Source organism: Chelon labrosus (genome assembly GCF_963514085.1).
Source record: "Chelon labrosus genome assembly, chromosome: 16".
NCBI lineage: Eukaryota > Metazoa > Chordata > Actinopteri > Mugiliformes > Mugilidae > Chelon > Chelon labrosus.
In genome coordinates, this window is record NC_140349.1 from 17,641,159 (window position 1) to 17,651,927 (window position 10,769).

General features: G+C 40.7%; 1 protein-coding gene across 3 annotated transcripts in view; it reads left to right on the forward strand.

The window, feature by feature from the left end:
- Positions 1-8,794, forward strand: part of col16a1 (collagen, type XVI, alpha 1) — a 68,340-nt gene extending 59,546 nt beyond the window's left edge. For all 3 annotated transcript variants that reach the window (XM_084563379.1, XM_084563381.1, XM_084563380.1), the window contains 18 exons: positions 41-94; positions 176-211; positions 302-364; positions 451-522; positions 643-696; positions 816-860; positions 2,214-2,258; positions 2,464-2,517; positions 2,663-2,716; positions 2,806-2,856; positions 3,223-3,312; positions 3,445-3,480; positions 3,597-3,641; positions 4,867-5,061; positions 5,235-5,298; positions 5,471-5,647; positions 5,754-5,831; positions 7,159-8,794. In XM_084563379.1, coding sequence (XP_084419505.1) covers positions 41-94; positions 176-211; positions 302-364; positions 451-522; positions 643-696; positions 816-860; positions 2,214-2,258; positions 2,464-2,517; positions 2,663-2,716; positions 2,806-2,856; positions 3,223-3,312; positions 3,445-3,480; positions 3,597-3,641; positions 4,867-5,061; positions 5,235-5,298; positions 5,471-5,647; positions 5,754-5,831; positions 7,159-7,352 — 1,407 coding nt within the window. In that variant the 3' untranslated portion in view covers positions 7,353-8,794. The remainder of the gene's footprint in view (positions 1-40; positions 95-175; positions 212-301; positions 365-450; positions 523-642; positions 697-815; positions 861-2,213; positions 2,259-2,463; positions 2,518-2,662; positions 2,717-2,805; positions 2,857-3,222; positions 3,313-3,444; positions 3,481-3,596; positions 3,642-4,866; positions 5,062-5,234; positions 5,299-5,470; positions 5,648-5,753; positions 5,832-7,158) is intronic.
- The last annotated feature ends 1,975 nt before the right edge of the window (positions 8,795-10,769 follow it).

Below are 10,769 nucleotides of genomic sequence, written 5' to 3' on the forward strand. Positions count from 1 at the left end.
TTTCAAGCTTAATAACTTAGAGAACATTCTTCGTCTGCAGGGTATCAAAGGAGACACAGGACCAGCCGGGCCTGCTGGTCCCAAAGGGGATCAGGTATGTATAACACATGTTGCACATAAAAGAAGAATGAAACTAATTAAACCCATATTAAGATGTTGCACTTTTTATTTGAAGGGTTTCCAAGGACAACCAGGTTTCCCAGGACCACCAGTATGTAAATGCTTTCCCACATTGCGTTGTTTTTGTTTTTTTTTTAAAAAAAGAAAACCGCTGCATTGACTTTACTGTGTGCAATTTCAGGGTGCACCAGGTCCTGCTGGCAAACCTGGAAGAGAAGGGCTTCCTGGGCTCAAAGGTGAAAAAGTGAGTACAAACCACATAGATATTAGTTTCTGTATCACTCTGCATCTAAAATCATCACATTGGACTGAAAATCTCTCATGTCAAAGGGCAATGATGGTGCTCAAGGCTCCCAGGGACCTCCTGGACCCTCCGGCTCACCTGGCTCCCCAGGCTTGATGGTACATGTTGTTTTTTTCGTTGTATATGATCTAAGTTCATCCTAGTCCAACCTATCTATTGTGCACTGTATGCTACCTTGAGTCTTCATGTGTACTCTCCACTCCTGTTTTCAATGAAAGGGCCCTCCCGGCATTGAAGGAATGGACGGAAAAGACGGGAAACCAGGACTGCGGGTAAGTGTGCCTACACATGTACCTACACACATGCAGAATATCCAAAGAGTATACTGAGTATAGACCAAGACATGCATATAGTATCTGATCTTTGACACCAGCTATTTTTCCATTATCAGGGAGAGACAGGCCCCGCAGGCCCAGCAGGACCACGAGGAATCCCAGTGAGTATCACCTCTTACATTTATCTGGCCTGATTTAATTCTCTGTCCAGTGTAGAAAACAACATGCATTAGGAATGTAAAATACACTGCCCATATCATACAAAGTAAATGCTATTTAATTTAGCTGTTATTATAATGTAATAATAACCAAATGTTTTTTTTTAATATAAAATAATTAATTACTGTATCTATTTAATCTAGGTTATTTTATAATACCACTGTCTCTGACAGTACGTATCCACAGCTGCAGATAATGTGTTTAATTCATTCTGAAGACGCTCATGGTCCCCAGAGGATAAATGAATAGAATCAGTTTGGGATTTATCCTTTTTTGTCTTTTAAGCCAGCATCACAGAGGTTTTATTTCTACAAATGGCAGATTTTATACGTTCATTGTCCACAGAAGACCCACTTTGATGATCTTCTGACTTTTCACATCTGTGACATTGTCTTGTTGACTTTTTAATTTATTGCCATGAGTTTTTTACATTATAATTTGTCATGAAATTTGTCTAACCCATGTTAGATATAATTGCAAAACTAACTGCGCTCTACTATAGAAGAATAAGAAAATGCTAGCATGCTAATATGCTAGTACAGTTGCACACTTGTTAAAACCTTCAGTGTTTTAGAGTTGGGGAAAATTTGAAATGTTGCGTTCCTCTGTACATTCACACCAGAGCTCGTTTTTGTGGATCAAGTCTGTTAGGCAGACTTTTTAAACAGTGCATTACAATTGGCCCCCCTTTAGTTTCAGAAACGGCAAACTAGTATGCAAATCAGTCTGCATACTAAAACCTTTGTCATTAAAACCTTTTCTGTGGCTCTTTAGGGATAGAGGGGTGTTTACACCCCTGATAGTGAGACTTATTTTGGATTCAAAATGAATATGTAGAAGAGTTTAAGGAAGGTATGATGACTTTAATTCTTAACCCATGTAAAGTGTCTCCAGCAATGTCCTATTCAAATTATCATGGAACGTGACTGCTGATATTTCCCCCCTACCTCAGACATGTTGGGAACACTACATTAATATGTGCAGTCATTACTCAGTCTTGTTAATTTTGTAGAAGTCACTGCTGAAGCGACCCCATTTGAAACTTCTAAGCCTCTAATACCTTCATAACTTTCTTACACAATGTAGTTTGCTTCAGTGAAGAAACAAGTCGCCACCTCTCTCCCTCTGTCTCTTTCTTTTTATTTTCCTCTCACACTCTCTGTATCTCAGTTTGTGTTCTGCCCAAGAGCAGGTGTTCGGGATTTCAAAGACACGTCTGCCTCTTCTTCTGGCAGCCTCGACATTGTGAATTTTTACACTGTACCAATCTTATTCTCTTTGATGTCTCTCCTCAGGGATTCAAAGGGAAAACTGGCCATGTTGGCTTTCCTGGACAGAAGGTTAGCCAGCAACTCATTGCTTTACCATCACACTATGTCTCTCTGTTTGTGTAGCTACAGTGGCTGCCTCTTGCTTGTGCGTGAGCCCAAACAGTTTTATCAAGCTGATAATTTTGATGAAAGTCTGACGGTACTGCTTTGCTACCTTGTTGTTTCGATCTCATGCTTCCTCTATCACCTTGTAATGGCTTTCCTTTTCCTCCAGGGTGAAAGTGGACCTTCAGGTCCACCTGGATCACCTGGCAGACCTGGCCATGATGTGAGTATTTCTGCAGTACATCTTTAGCCCATATCGATTTGCTAAAGATTAAAGAGCACATTGATAATCTGTATACAGGAGTAGCCTCCATATATCATAGTTAGCATAAATTAAATATCTAAAGGTCAATCTGTGATCTTTCCAGGGTGATCCAGGTACCCCAGGAGCTCTGGGACGACCTGGGCCCCCAGGCCATTTGGTAAGTATACCTCTCTCTTTAACCTTACATTTATAATCTGTTGATTTTGTAGCATACTGTGTTTAATAATGCTTTGCTTTCCATCTCAGGGTTCTACGGGTCCAGCTGGGCCACCAGGACCTCCTGGTCCGTCAGGATTGGTAAGAGAGAATCATCAACATGCTTTTGCAAAAGAAAAAAAGTTAGAGAAAGATGTGAGCGCAGAAGACAACAAATAAATTAATTATGATTGCAGAAAATAATTACAGAGGCAGCACACACTGAAAAAATATATAAAACAGATGACCGCAGATAGGATAAAGTACAGTCATAATTCATTGTGGGCCTTCAGAAAGTGTTAAAATGATGAATTATTGTCTGTATATGCTATGTGTGTGTGAGAGAGAGAAGGAGAGAAGGTGAAACAAGACACAATTGAAATTCTGTCCTGCTGCCCGAAAACACAAAAAGTAAAAACAAACAACAGAAGATATTCTCCTCCATTTTTTTTCTCCCTTGCTCTCTAGGGTATAAAAGGAGATAAGGGCCAGGCTGGAGAGAGGGGTCTCCCAGGTATGGTAGGATCCCCAGGACCACCTGGGCACCCGGGGTCTATGGTTAGTACTTTGCAGCTTGTGTCGGCTCTCAAATTTATTCCCCCAAACAAAACAAGCTTTAATTAAACATAATTCAAACTACCAGCCTGCCAGTGTGTCTCACTCAATCTTTTCTCCTGCTTTGTGTTTCAGGGAGAGCCAGGCAGCGATGGTGCTGCTGGTAAAGATGTGAGTAATGTCTGGGGGTGCTGTTTGTCCTGTTTAAAGTATAATAGAGAGAGATTGATGTGGTGACGTGTGTATATTTCATTCTTTGATGGATATCTCTGTCTTTATTTTGACAGGGAGCGGCAGGCCTTCCGGGGGACAGCGGGCAGACAGGTCAGAAGGTAAGGGCTGACTCAGCGTGGTGCAGCGCTATGTGTGTGTGTGTGTGTGTGTGTGTTGTCAAGCTGAGCATTAGCCATCCATTACATCCGAAGACCATCAGAACACTCAGATTCACCCTTTCCTTTTCTGCCCCCTTAGCCCAGGGAGACTTATGCCGGCACACAATGGTGCTGAACACGCTCACTCCCCTGATTTCTGCTCACTCAGCACCCGCACTTAACACAGTCATCAGTTCACTAACCCACCGACCCCCCAACTGACAACCTCCTTCCTCCTCACCTCGCTTCACCCTTCTCCAAACTGGCAGCCGGCCCCCCAGCTAACCCTATAGAGCTGTTGAGCCTGTTGGGTCTCTTGGCAGACACAGGCTTACAGTAGGTGGCTGCAGTGATAAAGTTATTCTTCTGCCTGTGGGATAATGCTATTAAGCATGAGGGGAGATGCTAGATGAGGCTATTTGTCACGCTGACAGGACGGCATTGTCAGGGTTTTAGCCACGCAGAAGAGGAGAACAGAGGAGACAGACAAGAACGGACTCCTCCATTCTTCCCGCTCCTCTCTATTTCAACAGCCGCTTGCCTGTCGCTGACGTGTAAACATTAGACGTCCATTATGGGCTTCTTTGTCCTCGATAAATCACTGTCGCTAAAGTAGCGGTGCTGTGTTTGAGTGTATTTACGCAGCCTGAATGCTGAGCGCGGCCGCGTGGAAAGTGATATAGATGTAGCCAAAAGCTGTCCGAAATGGGCCTGCTTGTTCTCCCAAACGCAGTTAATGATAATCCCTCACACTGTGTGCTTCTTAAAACAGCAATCTCATTATGTTTGAGTAAGTATAGAAAATACTAGAATGAACATTAATATTTATCTTCTTATTTCCTGTGTGACTGTGAGTCAGATGAGAAGATTGAAATGTGAAGCTACAGCCAGGAAGAGGGTTAGTTTAGAGTAGATTAGCAAACAGTGAAAGCAAAGATTCTGTATCGTTTAAAGGAACAAGATATTCTGTGTTGATGAGTGAGGTTATTTTTACCTTTGCAGAGGGCTTTAAGCAAAGCTAAGCTAACTGACTGCAGGCTTTAGCTTCCAATTTAGCATAGTTACATCAGAACACTTAATTAACTCTTGGGTAGAAAGCAATAAAGTGTATTTCTCAAACTATTTCTTGAAAGTAAAGTCAAAGACTGCCTTTCACCCGCCACCTTTACTCGTGTCTGTCTCCCAGGGTGAACCAGGAGCCACTGGCCAGAGGGGTGCTCCAGGTGAGAGAGGTAGACCGGGGCCCCCTGGCGGTGGGGGATACCACAGTAAGGACGCACAGCCCATGATTGGCCCAGTCGGACCTAGAGGGGAAAGGGGAAGCCCAGGCTCAGAGGGCCCCTCCGGATCACCTGGACTTCCAGGGTCACCAGGAAATGATGTGAGATACAGTTACATTGCTCTTACAGCACTATAGTTCCCATGTTTTCATGTTTTATGTAGCAGTGGCCGTCAAACTACCAGTCTGCTAACTCCGTCTGTTCTTTTTTCCTATTATCTACTTTGATTAATGGTTGACTGTTTGTTTTTCTCGTTGTCTCTCTTCTAAAATAGGCTGTTGTCAATTATGATGAAATCAAGAATTTCATCCGGCAGCAGGTGATCAAGATCTTTGATGGTGAGGGAATGTGCAAATGCACATTGCTGTGTGAATGTTTCATGAGCACAAAGCCACAGTTTCTACACCAGAGGAGTATTTTCTCTTCAGATGCACATTTCAAAGAGTGATTCAAATTTGTCTCTGGGGTACCGCTGCTCATGCTTCATTATTGCTTGTTTTCTCTCCCCAGAGAGAATGGGCTACTACTTGTCTCGCATGCAGAGTCCAGTAGAGATGGTGGCGTCCCCAGGCCGGCCTGGACCCCCAGGGAAAGACGGAACTCCGGGTAATCCAGGGGCTCCAGGTGCCCCCGGAATGCCGGGACAGATCGGGAGACAAGGCCGACCAGGAGGTCAAGGACCCCCAGGTGAACCTTTAATCCCATAACAATGTGAAAATGTCGCTAAGCATCATCATTAACTGCAAACAGTTTAGCTTCAGTGCTTTCATTATATGTGTCTCTCTTCCTGTAGGACCACGAGGACCACAGGGAGAAAAAGGAGACAAGGGTATTGGAGAGATGGGAGATGTGGGACCTCCAGGAGCACCAGGTAATGTAGACCACTGGTTGATAAATCAGTAAGTGGCAGCGTACACTCTGTGGTAAAATGTTGCTTCATCAGATTTCAGCCATATTGAGTGTTGGCTTAGTTTATTCTGGTGCTAATTGTTGTTAATGTCTGTTGAGTTTAAGTTCGAACATTCAGACATTTCAATTCCAATAGTTATTTGTCTCTCTGCTTTCTTTTATTGAGGTATTTATGTGTGGAGAAAGCAAAGCAACAGCTGGTGCAAAATTCAGAATTGGCTAAAACCACACAACTGATGTTAATTACTGAAAATGTTTGCATTCCTTGTTGATTAACAATTTGCCATCGCGGTGAAGGTAATTTTTCACCGTTCTTAAACTGTCTTGATCAAAATTACCATTCCAAATCATTCCATCCAAATCAGCATCTGAGAACCCTTAATCATCATTGAGTTCAGATAGCACTGGCTAAATTAGCAAATTAGCATCTGATGCAGTCACTTTACATGGAGCTGTTTATTTAATCTGTCTTGAAAAAGAGCAACCACGTGAAACGATCAAAGTAGGACTTTAATATCTGTTCATGTTTCATTAATGTTCCCCTGATGACAGATGTGGTAATAACACCATCTCCAGAGGATGATGCTTATTTTACATGTTTTCTGTTGTGATGTGTAGATATCACTTGATCGTGTTGCCGGTGATTAAAATCATTCGTTTTGTATCTACACTGTTTTTGTGATGTGGTGTCAAAAGGCATCGGTTTACTTATAAATAAATCTTCAAAGCAATAGCTTCGCATTTTGAGAAATGCAGTTTGTTTTGCTGGAAGTAAAATGAAAAGATTGATCCTCATGCTAAACAGGATGCTACAATCAACAGTTCATAAGATTAGCTTAGCGCAAAGCCAGGAGACAGAGGACAAGTACCTACCTACACCTCCAAACTTTAATGAAATAATTAAATAAAACATTCAATTCAATTCAATGATATCTATACACCAATCACGCATAACATTATGACCACTGACAGGAGACGTAAATAACATTGGCCATCTCTTCATGACAAGAGGTAAAAATATTTTATTCCAACTTCCATTCAACCAGTGTATATATAAAGTGTATTTTAAATAAATAAGTAAATGTTATCACATGATTTGATAATGCGAATATTCATTTGTTGCGTGGCCTGTGTCGATTGTTTGACGCTCACAAATTGGATACATACCACAAAATTATAATTAATCAAAGTATACTCAGGTGGTGTGGAGTGTCTGGGGCTTTTGCCCACAGGCACTGACCGGTCGTGACCAGCTAGTATTTCAACTTCAGTTTCCTTCCCTTCTCCAGGTGTCCCAGGACCCCCAGGCTATGGTAAGATGGGACCCCCTGGTCCTGTTGGCCAACAGGGCGTTCCTGGAATCCCAGGCCCTCCTGGACAGACTGGTTCAAAGGGAAACGATGGCCGGTGTAATCCAGGAGACTGTATGAGCCATCAAGTGGAGTACAGCCCCAAGGGCCCGCCTATGAAGGGCCCCTGGTAGAGGGCTAGAGGGGATGGAGGACGGGGGCAGGAGCAAAGACATTTATTTGGAGAGGGCACAAAGCCAAAGACCATGACCCAGAGTTATTAAGTCTGACCACAAGATGGAATACAGGAGCTGCCTTTGTTGCTGGATAGATAGATTTACCCATACAGATTTCTACCACACATCTGAGCAAAAACCCAAAGTTTCTTTATAATGGCCCCGCTGGAACTGAGGCCTGCAGACACACCAGCAGCACATTTTCATTGCATCAGTCTTTTCCCCCTTGACTGCCGAGTCATTGCTATATTACGGTCTCTTATTTTGGTCTTGCCTCTTTTCTTTTTTTCCCCCTCCTCACTATGTTTTATTCCTTTTGTGTGTTCTCAAACTACCCAGGAGAGGCGACAAGAATCACAAGGTGTATTTTCTCCTCCTTGATTAATTCTGGCCTCTGCTGTTTTTTTATTTCCTCCAGTTTTCTTTGTCTAAATCGGTAGGAAGAGAATACACACAATTATTGTAGCACTTTGCTTCCATCTCTCATATCTTTGTTCCTTCCTCACACAATCCCGTTCTGAGTGCATCCCATGCATTTCTAATATTCTGTCTCAGTGCTTGAGGTGTGATTTGAATTCGGCCTATAAGAGAATATCCCATGCAATTCAGTTTTGCAGAAACAGATGTCACAAACTTGCATCCATACCCTTTTTGACAGACCGACTGTTTTGTATATATTTATATTTATATATATAGTGGCTGTTTTATACTTTTTCAAAGGCTTTGATAAAATTCATACACGTGGCAACTTATTTTTCACTGTCGATGGTTTATTGGGCGACAAAAAAAAGGGATATTTTTCTGTTATTTGTCTGTAAGCTTTCAAAATAGAATAATGTGTTCAGTTAAAGAAGAATTATTTATAGAAGAAAATTGTGTTTACACAGGAAGAACATCGTCTCTTGTAATTACGTTGCTAAAGTCCATTTTGTGTCCTTTCACCGCCATTATTTTTTAGAAGTGCAGCCATTTTAAAGTATCTCATCTCATTTTGCATTCCAAAGTAGCAGTAAAAGCCATCTGCCTGCCTCACTAGGCACTTGTTTAAGAAAACGAATAAAATATGAGGAACAATTGAGCCCATTCACCGCACGTACTGTAATGCAGCACAGCCTCTGAGCACAGCCACCCACCCTCACGATCACATAAGGATAAAGAAAATGTTCTGAACACTTTTTCACAAACAACTTTTGTAGTGTTACATGTTACATTTTTTTATTTTTTTATTAGTTTTTTTTTTTATCATTTTCATATCTGCGGAGTTTTAAATCATCACCATCTCTTACATGCTCTGTAGTTGATTGAATCAGCTGTTTAAACTATGAGCCGTGGTCGGACTTTTGGTTCTCACAAGCTAACCCATGGGAAATGTTAAACTGAATTAAATTGCTTTTCAAAGAGCCTGCATCCTGTGGTAATCATTGTCAACATGTGAGCTGATGTTAGTTTTGCCTGATCAGTGCCGCTTTGCAGCTGTTTGAGTGTTTTTGTAGCTGTTTCATGTCTTATTCATTGTCTGTGTCTCTTTGTGGCTTTCTGCTTCACTTTCTTGCATCACACTGCAGTTTGTCTCTTTTCAGTTGTTCTGTCTTTATAGTGGTGTCTGTTTGAAGTTTTGTCTCTGTGTTTTTTTTTTTTTCCATCCATTTCGTCTATCGCTCTGTAGTTGGGTCTTTGTGCATCCTACAAAGAGGCACAACTACAAAGAGAAAAAAACAAAAAGATAAAAATCAACTACAAAGGGGTAAGATAAGACCACTACAAAGATGCACAAAAACCTAACTACAGTGGTCTTATTTCTTTGTAGTTGTTTGCATCATTTTGTAGCTCTTTGCAGTTGTTTTATCTCTGTTATTTTGGTAATATTTGTAGTTGATTTTATCTTTTTGTTTTTGTAGCCGTGCCTCTTTGTAGTTTTGTCTCTGGTTTTCTTCATCCATCTCCTCCAGTTTTTGGATCTTTGTAGTGGTCTCATCACTTTGTAGTTGTGTCCATTGTTTTGTATCTTTTGCAGTTGCTTTATCTGTGCTATTCTGCTTTGTAGTTGTTTGATCTCTTTGTAGTTTTTTATGTTGTTGTTTTGTCTCTTTGTCTTTCTAGTTGTGCATCTTTGTAGTTTTATCATCTCTTTGCAGTTGTTTGTGCCTAAAAAAAGCTAAAAAAAAGGCCCAAAAAACTGCAGAGATGATAAAACTACAAAGATGCACAACTAGAAAGACAAAAACAACTACAAAGAGACAAAACAACTACAAAGCAGAATAGCACAGATAAAGCAACTGCAAAAGGATACAAAACAATATTTAGCTGTAGGTGTTTGTCTCATTATAGTTTTGTTGTCTTGTAGTTTTCCTACCTGTCTCTTTGTAGCTTTTTGCAGTGGTTGTCTGTCATTCTGCTTATCTTTGTAGCAGTGTTGCCTCTTTACAGTTTTTTGTGTGTTATTGTAGTTTTAAGAATTATTTTTGGTCATTTGTTTCACCTGACTTTATGCATTCTTTTATATGGCAGTTTCATTGACGTTTCAACACAAAAAAAAAAAAAAAAAAAGTTTTAGCCATCTTGAAACAGAGTCTCAGGGCACATTCAGTATTTAATCTGTGTGCCCATAAACTCCCCTTCGTATATATTTCTTTATTGGCATTATTGTCAAAATAATCTTTCGATGAAAGAGTGGGCAAAATAATGCTACAGTCCTGAGTGAAATGTGTGGCTGTTTCCACTGCAAAAGTAATGCTATGTGCATTTGATCAGCTGTAGTAAAGGACAGTATTACAGAATGGTGTAATTGATAGGGCATTAATGTTGAAAAAAAGCTGAGCATATGTAGCTTGGGAAGCGTGGGAGTTTATTTACATGCATGAGTTAGTTTTACTATTAAAGATCTGGAAAAAGTAGCAATACAGTATGAGATTCATTTCCATTCCCAACATGATACAGAAGAGCATTAGATTTTACAAAAGGTTCTTCTTTATTGGTTTGGGATGACCTGAACAACCAGGGAACATTTTTTTTTTACAGATGATTATATAAAGAACAATAAATAGCTTCTTCTGATGAAAATAAATCAGTCATGAAATCTCTGACATCCTGTGGAAAGTCGACAGTGGCATAGAAAGCGCATTTGGGCTGGTAACTCATCTGTTTTGAGGAAAAGTCGTGATTTCCGTGGGAACTCCTCGATTACTCACTGATTCCATTAACACAGGATTTTTGTTGGTGCATATCGTAACCCATTCCTTTTTTCTCTACATAATAATAAACACACATTTACAAAGATTTACAGCACTGCATTGTGGGAGATGGGAGTGCCCATCGGGATATGCTGTTGCCAGGCAACAAGAGGAAGAGATAAAGCTAGTCGTTAGTTTCTAAAAA